Source organism: Ictalurus punctatus, chromosome 20 (genome assembly GCF_001660625.3).
Source record: "Ictalurus punctatus breed USDA103 chromosome 20, Coco_2.0, whole genome shotgun sequence".
NCBI lineage: Eukaryota > Metazoa > Chordata > Actinopteri > Siluriformes > Ictaluridae > Ictalurus > Ictalurus punctatus.
In genome coordinates, this window is record NC_030435.2 from 19904174 (window position 1) to 19921023 (window position 16850).

At 39.0% G+C, this 16850-nt stretch overlaps 1 protein-coding gene across 1 annotated transcript in view; it reads left to right on the forward strand.

Moving 5' to 3' along the window:
- The window catches only part of ncana (neurocan a), a 98103-nt gene extending 82604 nt beyond the window's left edge, over positions 1–15499 (forward strand). Inside the window, exons 10-15 of the mRNA XM_017495026.3 lie at positions 968–1081; positions 6048–6206; positions 6404–6486; positions 7950–8094; positions 9407–9589; positions 10982–15499. Of these exons, the coding sequence (XP_017350515.3) occupies positions 968–1081; positions 6048–6206; positions 6404–6486; positions 7950–8094; positions 9407–9589; positions 10982–11079 (782 nt within the window). The 3' untranslated portion in view covers positions 11080–15499. The remainder of the gene's footprint in view (positions 1–967; positions 1082–6047; positions 6207–6403; positions 6487–7949; positions 8095–9406; positions 9590–10981) is intronic.
- The last annotated feature ends 1351 nt before the right edge of the window (positions 15500–16850 follow it).

A 16850-nucleotide genomic window follows, 5' to 3' on the forward strand; every position in this document is an offset into this window, starting at 1 on the left:
GGTACAGGTGTTAATTCTGGCTACAAGTTTAATTAAACTGGCTCTTTAGGCTAAAATGTCAATTAAACCAAAGAACCTGGTGTCATGCTTTTTTTTTTTTTTTTTTTTGCTCAGTGCATCTCACATCCTCAACTAGGTTTTTTTATGGATTTTTTATTCTCGAAAAGCAGTATAGTTCCCCCAGGTATATTAAAGCTATAGTAGATTATTATTTGGGGTATAAGTAGTTTAATAAGTTTACAGCATGTGTTGATAATGATGGATTCATTAATGAATGAATCATTAGATGAATTCTGGGAAGAAAGAAAGGATGGTTCTGCTGATCAGAAATCTCGTTCACAATCAACTGAAAAAACAGGAATCAGGAGGCAAGTCGATTTTTTCGGGACTTAAATATCAAGCCTGAAGCGATGAGATTCCTCGCCAAGTTATAGAATCCAATGTTATTGAAAATTGCCTCATGCAACTCTACTCGCTTTTAGGCTATATGAAGCATGGAATGCTAACCCTCCAGGGTTGGGGGTTTGAATCCTGTATCCACCATGTTATCCCCGGGCTTCGGGGCTTCCTCGAGGTCCTCCGGTTTCCTCCCCCAGTCCAAAGACATGCATTGTAGGCTGATTGGCATTTCCAAATTGTCCGTAGTGTGTGAATGGGTGTGCAGTTATGCCCTGTGATGGGTTGGTACCCAGTCCAAGGTGTCCCCGAGTTCCCTGGGATAGGCTCCAGGCTTCCTGTCAAGACCCTGTGTAGGATAAACGGTACAGAAAATGCTGGAAATTGATGGATTGAAAATGAACTCAATCTTTGCAGATTTCCAACAAACTAGATGGTGTACTGTTCCAGTTAAACCATCCTGTGTCTGCAGCTTTTTTTGTTCTCTCCCACAGGATCCCAGTACTGATACACACACACACACACACACACACACACTAACGTTATAACTAACACTTCTGTTTCCTTGTAGATGTAGATGACTGTCTGTCCAACCCATGTGAGAATGGAGGAACCTGCATCGATAAGGTGGACTCCTTCATTTGCTTGTGTTTGCCCAGCTACAGTGGAGACATGTGTGAGAAAGGTAAACAGAGCTGAATACACACACACACACACACACACACACACACACAAAACAATGCAGTCACACTTATAAGAAAGCGCCATGAAGGTTCTATTATACATACCCAAATCAGAAAATGTGCATGTTTTCTTGGTATTCTTTTATCCATCTGCTTTATACACCAGCATGGTGTGTTTTTAGGGCTGTACAATGCACAGATCTCATGGTAGTTGTAGGCAATTATGTACTTTGTGAACTATTGACACTCCTTGGTGGCTTGGCGTGTGCGATATGAAACAACCTTTCCTATCTCCTCAAGCGTAGTGAGACGAAATGCCAAAAAAAAGAGAAAAAAGGTTACATTTAGAGATTAAAATTAATGTCAGTGTCAGTGCTTGTAATGAAAACTAAACAAAATGTTCCGTAATGGCCATCCAGCCATCCGTGATCGGGAATCAAAGAGAGCAAAACTGGTCATGCTTTCTGGGTGGGAGGGATGTCATATTCTCGCTCCCCTGTCAATCACAGCAACACTAGCCAGTCATGGGAAACTGTGTGCTCATGTATGCAGAATTGGGCAGATAGCACTTTCCTCCAAGTGTGTTATGCGTTCCAGTGTACAAGAAGAGTACATGCCTTTAGTGCATAGTGTAAGTAGGCGAGTTGGGATGCAGCATTTCACTAGCCTGTGACGTAGCATGAGGGTTGTTTCACGCGTCTCGGTAGAAGCACGTGTTAGCCTTAAAGCTATGATATACAAATGATATGGTCGAAGAGAACTGGTAGGGGACCAAATTAGGGAAGAAAAATGGGGGCAAAAAATTTGAATAATAATAATAATAATAATAATAATAAGCGGATAAGGGATGCACAAAACAGTTTGATCATCTTTTTTGATTGAACAGTAAATTCCAGTTGAACTATTTAGTGATTTTGTAAAGAAATTGTTAGAAATATTTCATAGAAATGTATGTATCTCAGTGCTAATTTAATTTTTAAAAAAAAAAGTTTGACCCCCTTTATATTTAGGGGGTCAAGCACAAAAGGTGCATAGGTTATATTTTTATTTATTCTACCTTTTCTTATTATCATTCATCTTCTGCTTCTACTACTTCTTCTTTTGGCTAGGGTGTCTATGGAAGCCCATAGAACCGTCTGGTGAAAAGTTGTGAAATTTGGCACACTGATTGGAGAGGGGCTAAGGAACATTCCGACCAAATTTGGGCTCAGTGCTGCCAACGCTGTAGCTCCACCATCGTGTCAAATTTGAGCCTAATTTGGAAGTACATTTATGGTCATAACTGTGTGTCCAAAATGTAAAAGCCAGGCTTCCCTAAGATACTTTATCCAGGCGTCTAAGTAATTTACTGTAGATGTTTTGAAATTGTAAGAAGAAAAAAGGTCCGAATATTAGCAATCACGACCATAGGTCAAAGTAGCAACAGACAACACCACAGGTCACAACAGTAGTGCTGCCCATTTGTTCATCTAGACCTTTCCTCCTACAGTCAGAGAATTCCACCAAAACGCACACATCACGAGTGAAACTACAAATCACTCTTGAATCGCTTTTGCTTAAAGTTATGGATGGCTCTGCTTTACTGTGATTGCTTAGGCAACAATTGTCTGTTAACATGCAGCTCACCGAGTCTGGGAGCTTGGCCCCCGAAAATGCTCCTTGCAGCTTTAATGCACAGTGAAATCTCTCAGACTTGCCCATCTATATTCTAAATCACAGTTAAAAGAATAATTTGAACATGTGTAAAAATAAAATGATTATTTTCCTCAAACGCAGCACACTCAGAAGTGTTTCATTTGGGCTAATGTTGTTTTGTGCACCTCTGGGCCACTGCACTTAACAGCACCTCGCATGAGTCAATAGGGTTGATGCACGGTAATGCATTATCCAGAATTTAATACCCTTTCTCTGCATTATGAAAACATTTCTGGGATAGTATTAATCTGAAAAGCTCGCTAGGGTCGTGGCTGTTACAGGCCTGGCTGACTCTGTGGTCTGCATGACATTCATCTCCACTCCCCGCAGCCCACACCGCCATTAATCTCAACAGCTTTACACTCTCACAACAATTCACCCCGTTCACCCTCGAGTCCTCCGGCTGCACATATACCCACATATACATATACATATACATGCACACACATGCTAATGATGATTTATGAATTCTAATAATGCAGCTGCTGCAGCACGGGATAAAGCTGATATAACGATGATAACAGGAGAGAGTCGCCGCGGCTGTTTGATGGAGATCACATACAAGGGCGCGGTCTTATGATATTAAGTTTTACAATCTCTATAAACTGCTCTCTGTAGTGATAAAGAAGATTATAATGTATTATACCACAGCTCTGTTGAATTCTTGAATCTGATTGGTCAGAAGGTGTTTAGTAATGTTCTATAACGGCAGCTCAAATAGGTTTATTTTAATGGGCTCGTTCTAACACGTTAGCGTTTCTATAGTAACAACTCATTTACGGGGACTTGTACGTACATAAATGGATTAATATCGTGTGTAATCGTCGATATGGTGATGCCTTCGGTGAGCAAACAAAAGCTTTTTTCGAAGGAGTCTCCAGTGTCAGTGCTTTAAGTGTTCTGATGCAGGAAAGTCTTCAGGAAAGTTAGATTCAACGCAACTATAAATGGATAAAAAGTACAGGTTATGTGCCGTTATTTGATAATGTGGACGTAATTGGGACGTAATGACGTGTGCCGTTAATCGCTCTGTGTTCTACAACATGCAAAATGGGAACATGAATGGAGTATTCTAAAAGCAACTCATGTAAACACCTTAATCACAGTATTGTCTTATTCAGAATAAGGTCAATAATTAGATTACTGCTGTCCACGTAAACGTAGTCACTGTTAAGGAACAAAACACATCAGGACATCCTGTTATTGGAAAATAATCCACTTTAGGGTTGTAACAGTAACTCTCCTTCACATTGAGCGCTTTCGCACCACCTCGTGTTTTATTCCTTCGCTTATTCCAGTAGCATTCTAGGTTTTTACTCTACAAATAGCCATTAAACAAATATTATTAAATAGTGACCTGGGAGTCCAGTGGTGTGAGTTAGCCTTGTGAGAGTCTCAAACTGCATCAGGGTGGTGAAGCAAAAATCACGCTGGCTTCATTAGCATTCGCAGCGTGCCTTTGTACTGATAAGGTCTTAATTAGCACCCCGTGCACTTCTAATCGCAGGTCCTGTGTTGCACTAATATAGTGTGCACCAGAAACCAGCTTGCAGAGTGTTAGCGTTTGACGCACACATCCGCAGTATTCCTCTCTCTGTCACGCGCACACACACAATTTCACACAAACATTTCATCCTGTTGTTACTCTGTTAAGGCATCGTGGTCTAACTCGGTTAAGGTGATTGATTAGAAAAAGGGCAGCAAAGTAAGCGGAATGTGAGGGAACTGCATTTTTGTCAATGGCAATCGTATTAGCCCTGTTGCGTGACTGATCTATGTCAGCACATTTATAAGTAGATTTATTGCGCGGACAATACAGAACTCGGATATTAAAAACGGTTCGAGAACATGGCTCGGGCTCGTTAAAAAGTTCCTGACTTGACTGAACAATTTTAGAATGCCCTTAAGTCAGTGACATTTGGAAAAAAAAAAGATTCAAATGCTCTATAAATCTATAGACACGACATCGTGGATCTTTCAGCACCAGGAAAATGGGATTGTGCTTTTTCTATTTGGCAAAACTCCAATATTCAATTCAATATAGCAGGTTTAGTTTTTTTGAGGAGTTTTTTTTTTTTTTTTTTTTTTACAGTAGGCGTGAGGAAGAAACCTCGATAGGAAAAAGACACAAACGGGAACTCTTCTGGTTGACACCGGATCGTTGGATTATAAATCATTAGAGTAAACAAGTGTAGAACAGTAAAGACAAATAGTACTAATGGTACGAATCTACAGTATGCAGAAGAGATTATCCACTGAAGCAAGGGCGAGATTTGGAATGAACTGTTTTGGGGAAGCGAAAATGTTGAGGGTTTTCACGTGGGACCATCCACAGCAGCAGAAGTTCAGAAGCTCCAGGCAGAAGTACAGCATCGGGATGAATCAGGCAGGACCGGAAGGCAAGATGAGTCCCAGCAGTAGAAATGATCTGGAATCAAGCAGCAGGAGCATCTAATGGTTCCAAATGTTCCAGTTGTATGCTTTTGGTAGTTTTTGGACTTTTGAACAGGATGATTGGTGTAAAATGATTATTTTGTTTAAAGATCTTCCTTTTTTTTTCATTTAATACTGCGCTTCAAAAGCTACATAAGATATTTATATGTTTTTCCAGAAGACAAAATAACAACAGACTGTATGTAAATATCTGTTGTGTGAAATAGCTTATTCAGGGTTGTACTAAATAAAAAAGCAAAATGCCATTTTCATGAATCCTCTTGTGTTTTTTTGGGGTTTTTTTAAATGATGAACATTTAGCAGATTCTGCAAGGCGTATATAAATTTATGACCTCAACTGTAGAGCATCATGCACACGAACACTGAATTAGAAAAACAATATTAGAATCATGATGTGAGAAGCAACACCGTGACATTTTCGGCTCAGGTTGAACAAACCATTTTCCCAGAAATTAGACCAACATAAAGATCTTTACAGCACCAATGCTTGAGAATATACAGAAATACTTATCTTTTCCCTTTTCATGGGAGTCTGACTCTAGAAACGTGGTTAGTGTAGTGATAATGCTGTTACAATGTTGTTGTTGTTCTTGCATATTTTCATTAAAATGGTTTAAAACTCGTTCACTTTCCCAAACGTACAGATTCAAGAGTAAAATACTGTTACTCTTGCCATTGAGATTGTTCTAGATTGTTCTAGTGGATCGAATCTGTTCTTGTTGTTGATCATGCAGTGGAACAACACTGTGCGCTCAACAACATTATCCTGTAGTGTAAACCTCTCTCTCTGTCTCTACCTCTGGGTTTGTCTCTCTGTAGACACTGAGGGTTGTGACCACGGCTGGAAGAAGTTCCATGGTCACTGCTACAAGCTCTTCACCCGCCGGCACACCTGGGAGGATGCTGAGAAGGACTGCAGAGAGCTCAGCGGCCATCTGACCAGCGTCACCTCCAGCATGGAGCAGGACTTCCTCAACGGTGAGTCAGTGCAGAAAGCATTCTATTTACTGCTGCTTTGGTTTAATGTATGAGTTTGTGATGCTGCCTTTAGTCTAGAAAAAAATAACAAATCGAATGTAACCTTTGAAGCTAGCATCCTTTTGGTTATAGCCTGCAGATTTTTTGGATTATTGCGGTGGTTAATGGTGGCTAACATGTTGATCGCCATCTGGCAGGACTGGGCCATGATAATGTATGGATTGGGCTGAATGACAGAACAGTGGAGGAAGATTTCCAATGGACTGACAACGTGGACCTGGTGAGTGCTGCCTGAACGAGCTAGCGCTTTTAACTTTAGCAGAATTTATTCAGTAGAATCTGACTGAACCTGAACCATGCTCACAAGTCAGTCTGATCTCTCCTGAGTTATTCTGACCAATTAGAGTGGGATCTTTCGTAACTCATTCTGATCTATTACAGGCTGATCTCCCTTGAGCCACTCTGACTTGTATTGAGCCACTTTGACCAATCAGACTCTGAGCTTATCTGACTTGCTTTGACCAATCAGACACTGATTTGTCCATGCACATTCTAACCAATCAGACACTGATTTTTCCGTGCACATTCTAACCACCAATCAGACACTGATTTTTCCGTGCACATTCTAACCGATCAGACACTGATTTGTCCATGCACATTCTAACCAATCAGACTCTGATTTGTCCATGCACATTCTAACCAATCAGACTCTGATTTTTCCATGCACATTCTAACCAATCAGAGTCTGATTTTTCCATGCACATTCTAACCAATCAGATTCTGATTTTTCCATGCACATTCTAACCAGAGTCTGATTTTTCCATGCACATTCTAACCAGAGTCTGATTTTTCCATGCACATTCTTACCAATCAGACTCTGATTTTTCCATGCACATTCTTACCAATCAGACTCTGATTTTTCCATGCACATTCTTACCAATCAGAGTCTGATTTTTCCATGCACATTCTTACCAATCAGACTCTGATTTTTTCCATGCACATTCTAACCAATCAGAGTCTGATTTTTTCCATGCACATTCTTACCAATCAGACTCTGATTTTTCCATGCACATTCTAACCAATCAGAGTCTGATTTTTCCATGCACATTCTAACCAACCAGACTCTGATTTTTCCATGCACATTCTAACCAATCAGAGTCTGATTTTTCCATGCACATTCTTACCAATCAGACTCTGATTTTACCATGCCCACGCTGATCAGAGTCTAGTTTTTCCATTCTCACTCTGAGCAGTGAGAGTCTAATTTGTCTATGCTCGCTCTCACTGTCACAGTTCCCCCCTTCATGTTGCAGTTCCCATAGCGATGAAAGCCAAGTACTTTGGTTTGTTTTGGTTTTTGATCTAGTCCTGTCTCTACCCCAGTCCTGTCATTGATTTGTTACCTGCTTGTGTTCACCTGTTCTTTGTTAAATTCTTGATTAGTTTGTCTCGGTATACGATGGTGTACTAATGTATCATGGCGAAGTCTTAACCTTAACCTTAAGCCCAAGCTTGGGTTTCCTAGTTTTGTTGTTTTTGCCTGTTTTGATGCTAAATATAGCTTATCCTTGACATTACCTGCCTGTGTTTCTCACCTCTCCTATATGGACCAATTCCTAGATTCGCCCAAAATAACTTGTAGCGAGTTTACTCACTCTCATCCTCTAAGTGACTTCTCTAAACTCTTTCCAGTCATGGTGTGTTCTCTGACCTGTAGATGTCTGTGTCTCTCTGCTGTAACAGGTATACGAGAACTGGCGCGAGAACCAGCCGGATAATTTCTTTGCAGGTGGAGAAGATTGCGTAGTGATGATCTCTCGTGAGGACGGCAAGTGGAACGACGTGCCTTGTAACTACAACCTGCCCTACATCTGCAAGAAGGGCACAGGTGAGACACTGTCTGATCATGCTGAACTAGTTTCTTCTTAAAAGTTCCACTGGGATTGTACTGTGTATATTTGGAACAAACATTTTGGTGATCCATTATACGACAAGTTTCCCTGTGCTCTTACTATAATACTGTTGTCAAATGCTTCACTCTTTTTTTTTTTTTTTTCTTTCTCCAAACCTACTTTTATAACATAAGAGTTCAGTTGTTGTTTCATTAGACCTGAGCACATAGTTGTTGAGTGTAAACATAACCTCCTGTAAGGTTTAAAGTGTCAGATTTATAAAGCTCTGGAATTTACACCAGTTGATTTAAGTCAAGGTGTGACGAGTCGGTCAACTTGTGAGACTGTTGCAACAAAGTAGTGCTAGTGGATCGACTGGAATGTCGCGGTTTTGTTTTGGGGTTTGTTTGTTTTTTCCCCGGTTAAATTCGACAAATAAATGATGAACGTGCATTAAAATTAGCAGAAATGTATTATTTTTTTAAGATCGTCTTATTTAGGAAATTCATTTGTGTACTTTTTTAAATGCAATTTTTTAATCTTTTCTCCTTCACATTACTGATTGAAATAGAGTCAAATACAGTTTCGCCTGCTTTCGAACGAATAGTACCGAAGCCTGATAAAGCAGAGCGACTCTTGTTTCTTTGCTTTTGATGCTCCTTAAAGTCATTCGAAGACATGTGTCACGCCAGAAAACGCCAAGGAGCAACATTACATTTGATAAATGTCAAATCCACAATGATGTCTTCGAACATAAGCTATGACCACATATTGTTATTTTTTAAATCTGTTCATTGATAAACTAAATTCAATCAATGTGTTGAGAATTCGTGAATGTATAAGATATTATAAATAATGACCAATGATCAGAATAGAGAATTTAACAGCACTAAGGTTTAAATATACGTATATATGTGTATACACAGTGCATCCGGAAAATATTCACAGCGCTTCACTTCTTCCACATTTTGTCATGTTACAGCCTTATTCCAAAATGGATTAAATTCATTATTTTCCTCAAAATTCTACAAACAATACCAAATGATGACAACGTGAAAGAAGTTTGTTTGAAATCTTTGGACATTTATTAAAAATAAAAAACAAATAAAAGCACAAAGCACGCATATGATATCAAATATTTGTCACTTAATTCACTTTAATTAAGCTTGCCAATTGGTTTAAAAAGCCCAGAAAAATTTACATACATGCAAATCTTATAACCACACGTGATTATAGTGAATTAAAGTATGTTCACACTATTTGTGCGTCTGTTTGTGCGTCTGTGTGTGTGTGTGTGTGTGTTATCAGTGATGTGCGGCACTCCTCCTGCTGTAAGAAACACGTATCTGGTGGGTCGGAGGCGGGCGCACTACGACATCCACTCAGTGGTGCGTTACCAGTGTGAAGACGGCTTCTTCCAGAGACACGTCCCAACGGTGTGCTGCCGACCCAACGGCACCTGGGAGAGACCCAAGATCGTCTGCACCAAGTGTGAGTGCCACCAGCGTGTTTTACACAGTAAAGCCGAGCGGACGCGACGTGATGGCGGACGTGTTTAAGCATGTACGGTCACGATCAGATCTCACATAGGAGGCGAATGTACGTTAGCAGTTTAGAGATGCTTCCATCTGGACAAAGGATGGTAAGGTTGCAAATGTTTTCAAGTAGGTTTATTAATCATCAGTGATATACAGCAGGTCCGAGAAAACAGTGCAAAGCGGCGGAGGGAGAGCGCAATACGGCTAGATTAATATTGTTTTAAGTTTCATTTCTCATTGATTGACATTTTGAGTAACACTTTACTTAAGGGTTAAAAGATATGTGCATGAGCACTTTATGACAACTGACATACAACTTTAAATTACTTATAAAGACAGTCCGTACAGGATTTCTGAGGTTTTTTTGGTAAATGTTGCAGCCAAATTGTAATTTTGCAAGATTTTGGTGCTTTTTTTTTTTTTTGGCGGGAAACTACTCGAATTGGCGAAATCGCAGTCGCGTGAAATTCTTGTGCGCGGTCTTTCGCAGTGATGTTTGTTGGTAAATGAGACGTTTTTCGCTGTACTCATGTTCGACGCACGTGAATCGAAGAACGCACGTTATGATGATGTCACACGATGCGTCTCGGCCCAGATCTACGGAAAATCCGCGGTGTTTTTTTTTTTAAATTGCGAACTCGTTCAAATATTGCATATTGAGATTCCTTGATTTTGCGTTCATCTCTGCGATTGCGAAAATCGGGAAATCCTGGAGGGACTTTAAAGATTCATTCCAACAGACTGCTTTGACAAACTGCTTTTTGTTGAGAAGACATTTTTTGGAAGGAAAAATCTGTCAGTGCTTCGGAACAGTCAGTAATTTTTCCCACTTGGGAAAGGCTTCGCACATCTCAGTTTCTGTTTTTTGTTGTTGTTGTTATTGTTGTTTTTTTTTTTTTATTGTTTTGTTTTTGTCCTCTCGCTCATGTTAACGTCAAAAGAAAGGCTGGTGAGGGAACGAGATTTGTTTAGAGCTCCCTAAACGATGTCAGGGACTAACTTGTTTCCGGAACGTTCCACGATGTTACGTGTAACTGTAAATGAATAAAAAATATTCCTTACATATAGATAACGTTAGGAACTGACAGCCATAATATTCAGTAATAAATATTTACTCTGAAATCTTGTCGCTTCTTAGTGTAATATTTCCTGAGCAATTCCTTTTTGTTCGTTTGTTTGTTAATATTTCGTATAAACCATAATCAGCAGATGAGTTATAAGTGTCATAAGCACTTTGAAATACCCTGAAATTCTATTCAGTTTCTACACAGTTACACGTTAACCTCATAATACTCACCACCTCCCTCTCTCTTTCTCTCTCTCTAACCTCTCTCGCCCACCCCAGCACGGAGGTCTCACCGTTACCGCCGGCAACATCACAGATATCACCACGAGCACCGGCGACATCGCAGACACGGCTCTGGCCACAGGGGGCGGGACTAGATCCACCGGTGTCCGCCCACAGGTCCCCGTGCGATATTACTTCCTTTGACGGAAGCGAGAGGGCCTTCAAGGACAGAAATGGTCATGCCTATTTTTTTCCGCCTCACTCGTTCTCTTTTCCTAGAGTCTTTCTCTTCACGCAAAAGAATGTGTTTCGACTCATCCTTTCTCTGTACGCGTTTTCCTCGCTTCGGATTCAGTTACGATGTTCATTGCCGTCTCGCGAAAAAAGGAAAATGACTTCTAATATACAACCTAGTTGTGGGTCTTTACTAAAGTTCTCAGATATGATGATCGCAGGTCATGTTCTCCTAATTAAAGTCATGACCCTTGTGTGTTTGAAGCAGGTTCATACCTTCCTAGGACGTTTGTAATAATTATTGTTGTAGGGGCAGAATGTTCTTCTAGGTCTTGCTGAGTATCTGTTTGATTAGAGTTCTGTATATCCACGTTATAGTGCAATAATAAATTCTTCAATGAATGTCGTCGAAAATTCCCAAAGTACGACGCATTGTCATATCACTCTATCGGTGATGCCTGGATAATATATATTACAGTAAACAATAATCAGTCCTTGGTATGGCACAATAAATGCTTTTCTTTTAATTCATAATTTGTAACAAGAACCAATGTGTATAAGGTTACATAAGTATAAAGTTTAAAAAAAAAAAAAGAGAAGAAAAGCACCTCCATGAAGAACTCTGAGCATTACGATGTTTCAGAGATTTCTTACTCTTTTTTTTTTTTTTTTTCACAACAGATGAAGGAGTGTTAGATTTCAGTCAAATTTCCAAACACACACAAAAAAATAGACAGAAAGGAACCGCTATTAATAAATGATTACAAGTTACTCTTCTGCAATCGGAGTATTTAGCACCCTTCCTTTCAACTGCGGTGTTAATTAAAAAGTCGTTAGCTTAAAGAAAAAAAATGACGGTTCAGATTAGCACATTACATCTAATGAATATATCTTGGTGCATATTTTATAAAGTAGCACTTTGTTTTACTGTTAAAGGCGGATAATACCGCAACGTTGGTTTATTTGGCTGATACGAGAGATCGTCCTTTGAGTTATGTAGTTAAAACGGTGCTAAGGTGCTGGAAGCGGAAGCATTGTGCGAACGTCGTTTCTTTCCTCAAAAACAGTGAGACTACTAGATGATTAAAAAACGAGGATGTTAAAGAAAGTACGTGTTTAAATTGTGCTAGAGCTGCAACAAGGATGGATACAGTGGAGTCCAAAAGTCCGAGACCACATTGAAAATCTGGGATTTTTATATCATTATTTATTTAAAATTGGAAGGTTTGACAATTTTGAAAGAAGTACACATTTAATATCTTGAAGATTTTAAGATGGAAGATTTTACACAATTTCTAATCCCCTATTTAAATGTAAGCAAATGTGTGCTATTGACCATGTTAACTTCTTTGTACAAAAGGTCCGATTTTCCTCACGTCTAATCTCTTCTACTGAAGCACGTGTTCGGACGACACTCCGATGGATCTGATCTCAAAATGGATCGTATGCTTGTGCACAAACTTGTGGAGTCCGTGCCGGCTCGAGTACACACTCGAGCCGTTAAAGCAAAAAGGCACGTGTCAAATACTGAGGAGCTCTAAGGAACTTTTCACTCGGGTTATTCTCAATAATATGTCATGAAAGTTGTTGGATTAAATTAGAAAAGAATGCAAACTAGAAGCATTGTCACTAGTGCTCGCAGACTTTCGGACCCCACTGTAAATCAACTAGCCGAGGCTAACGCTCCTGTCGGTATATACAGAGAAAATAAGACTCAAATAATAGCTTTTACATGTTTGTTTCTCTAGGTATTAATGCACGTAACCAGATAACTAGCTCACCATACGTTATCACATTCTAGCCTGAGCATTTCACTTGCCTTGTGCGCCAGCTACTGAATTTATGATTTGTCCACCACCTGTACAATGGGAAATTGTACTGTATATATTTATCTCAAATAGTCTTGATGAGGCAAAATCTTCTTTAGTTTTTGCACTGCGACTAGTGTAGCTAACAAGTAGTGGACGCTTATGGCCACTTGTGGTTTGCATGGGGTTTTTGACACTGTATGACCTTCTGACACCACCACCATTGCGGTAAATGTGGAGGTTGTCCTGACTATCATGCAAATGATGGCGCTGGGGATCAATTTGCCCTATTTGTCAAGGTAAAATGTAGGTTTGTGCCTATTTCGGGCATCATATATGTCCTGTGAACTGATATCAAGAACTCAAATGTCATTTTCAGCCGTTTTAAGCTATGACCAGAATCATGTCATAGATTTGGGGATGAGTGGAGGTATTGGGTTGAGTAATTCTGATTTTATATTGACAAAAAATCTTTACACATAAATGGTACTACTTATCAATACACTACCATGCAGTGGTCGTATACTCCTCGTACATGTACTCATACAAAATCTGCGCACTAATCTAAAATGTCTTGGCGGATTGTTTACATCTGAAGTAAGGCACGATTTTGCGCAGCTATGTTGAGACATTTCTTACTAATTCCCTGTTGTCTGATCTGACAGTATAGACGTGATGCAAGCTAACATCCGAGGTACATCAAAAGCAGATTTTCCAGAGATGTGAGATGGATTTAGGTTAAAAGAAAGCTTTCTTAGAAAAGATGTCTTCTTATTTGATCACTGCAGCACGTGCTGAATCACAGGTGGCTCCTTATTTCCTCACATTGTATCAAATAATAGCTTCTCCATGTATGTCTGTGAACAACTTTTAAAAGCCGGGGATTTTCGGGGGTTGGTCTGTGTATGTGCAGTGTGAACTGGGCTTCAGCTGAAACCAGTGTGGCCATTCTCTCTCAATGACCTCTCTCATTAACACGATGTTTGCGCCTACAGAATTTCCATTAGCTGGACTGGATGGTTTTTTTGTTTGTTTCTTTGCACCATTCTATGTAAACTCTACAGACCGTCGTACATGAAAATCCCAAGAGACTAGCCGTTTCTGAAATACTCATAACAGTCCAAATTTTTTTTTTCGATTTTTACATTTTAAATTCCGAGTGTAGTGGCACATTTCTCATCCCATCTTACGTGGTGCACCATATGCGTATTACTGAGCCATATGGGATTCAGGCAGTGTGTAATTGGAAGTGGAAGAGTGTGTGATTCCAGACCTTGTTAAAGCAGGAAGACCCAGTGTGAAAAGGCCATGCTTACTGCAACAAAAAAATGATAATAAAACATCGTAGATATTGGTGAATTTATAGAACGTTTCTTATTATGAGATTAATATAAGTAATTATAAGGTTATTGAAGGCATTTCTAGCCATATTTACTAATCAAGCTTGAAATTGTGGTACAATGGTACAATTCCGGCAGATAAATTTGCCTCTTTCTATAAATACGTGCTAGAAATCTGCCAATCGAATTAATTTATTTTTATTTGTTTCTAGGCTTTCTTAATAATTACGAATTAGTAAATGAGACGTAATGTTATTCTAATCTCATAATAAGAAATATTAGGGGGTAAAATCTCTTTTTTTCACTTTTATATCTGTTTTTTTTTTTTCGTATGAGATTTTAATGGTTTGCTTTTAGCATGCACCAATTTGTACGAGTGTGTGTTGTGCGTAATTTTGGGGTTCATGCTAACCTGTGTGTGTATGGGTGCATAGTCAATTATTTGTTTGCGGGTTGTTTTTTGTTGTTTTTTTTTTTTTTTTGCTGTTCATCACCATTTATAGACCTGCATTAACCAATTCAGACCCACACATTATAACATTAGCGTTCATCCAATAGTAACTTCATAATCTAACACATTGTGGATGTTCTGTTTCCAAGAATTTGTTCATAAACTCTACGTGTGACTTATTCTCGAAAATTAGCTTGTTGTCTTTTTACTTGGATTCTGTGTGTTTCTTTATAACATGTACATGTTAGACAAAAAGAGTCCGACGCATATTATAGCTGTTATTGTTCCATGTTGCGTTTTATTCCTCTGACTGACTTTTGGTTTGTACATCGTGATCTCTTATTGTACTTTCGTTTTAAAGATACTTTGTACCGACCTCAGAGCTCGCAATCTGAAAAAAAAAAAAAAAAAAAAACTCTCCCTAATGAACTGTGTGTAGGATTTCAGACAGATGTCTCAGTACCAACCGACGGAGGTTTCGTAATTATCATTCAGCGAGCTTGCCTCCTGGAATTTTCCTTACATGCAGTAAATTCATTTAAAACAGGTTAAATTGGGAGATATTTCTGAATGTACTGCAGAGAACCTACGTGTGGATGGCGTGTGAGACGACGGGTTGGATTTGGTCTCTGAGATATTTAATGTGTCCACTGTTTGGTGTTCTTATGACTTCTCGTTGCTGTGTTTTGTTCTTTATTAAACTGGAAACAGACAAACAATAAAACTGATTGCCTCAGTACTACCACTGTTCATGAGACCTTCTTAATGGTTAACAAGTCAAGTGCAAATGTTTTCACTCCTCAGGGTTTCTAGGAGAGAGAAATGTAAATGTACTACTCTTTAACAAATCCAAATAGTAATAACAATAGAGAGAAGAAGAAGAGGAAGATGAAAACATACAATTGAAATGGGGTGCCTATGGTGCTTGCTGCCTTTGGTGCTTGGCCCATTAAAGCTGCGCCTGATTTGAAGGAGGAAGTGTACGATATCCAGCAGAGTTCAAATAGTTATGTCAGAAAGAATTCAAAAGCTGCCCAGAGGATATTAAAAAAAGGGATGAAGGCAGTTAGATAGCAAATCGTGGTTGTGCATATTATTAGAGAATATTTATATCACATTCAGAAAATGATACTGATATATTTTGTATAAAACATAATCATGGCCATTTTTGTTATTTTGTAATATAATTATGAAGGAACACTATAACACTAATTGTTTTCTTTATTGTACATTAAGGGTGCGCAAACTTTGTAAACACATCTAGTACTGAAAAATCAAAGCGTACTGAAAAATCAGCTACAGTGGTGCTTAAACGTTTGTGAACCCTTTCGATTTTTCTATATAGCTGCTTAAATATGACTTAAAACATCATCAGATTTTCACACAAATCCTAAAAGTAGATAAGGAGAACCCAGTTAAACAAATGAGATAAAAAAATATATATATTACAGTTGGTCATTTATTTATTGAGGAAAATGATCCGTTATTTCCTATCTGTGAGTGGTAGAAGTATGTGAACCTCTAGGATTAGCAGTTAATTTGAAGGTGAAGTTAGAGTCGGGTGCTTTCAATCACTTAAAGAACAGGGATCTATCAGAGTCTGATCTTCACAACACATTGTGGAAGTGTATCATGGCATGAACAAAGGAGATTTCTGAGGACCTCAGAAAAAGAGTTGTTGGAATCCACCAAACCACAATCAGACAGATTGTGTACAAATGGAGGAAATTCAAGATCATTGTTACCCTCCTCAGGAGTGGTCGACCAACAAAGATCACTCCAAGATCATGATGTGTAATAGTCCACGAGGTCACAAAGGAACCCTGGGTAACTTAACTAAGTAACTAAAGGCCTCTCTCACATTGGCTAATGTTAATGTTCATGAGTCCATCATCAGGAGAACACTGAACAACAATGGTGTGCATGACCGGGTTGCAAGGAGAAAACTACTGCTCTCCAAAGAGAACACTGCTGCCCTTCTGCAGTCTGGAAAAATATTTTGTGGATGGATGTGACCAAAATAGAATTTTTGGTTTAAATGATAAGCATTCTGTTTGGAGAAAAGAAAACACTGCATTCCAGCATAAGAACCT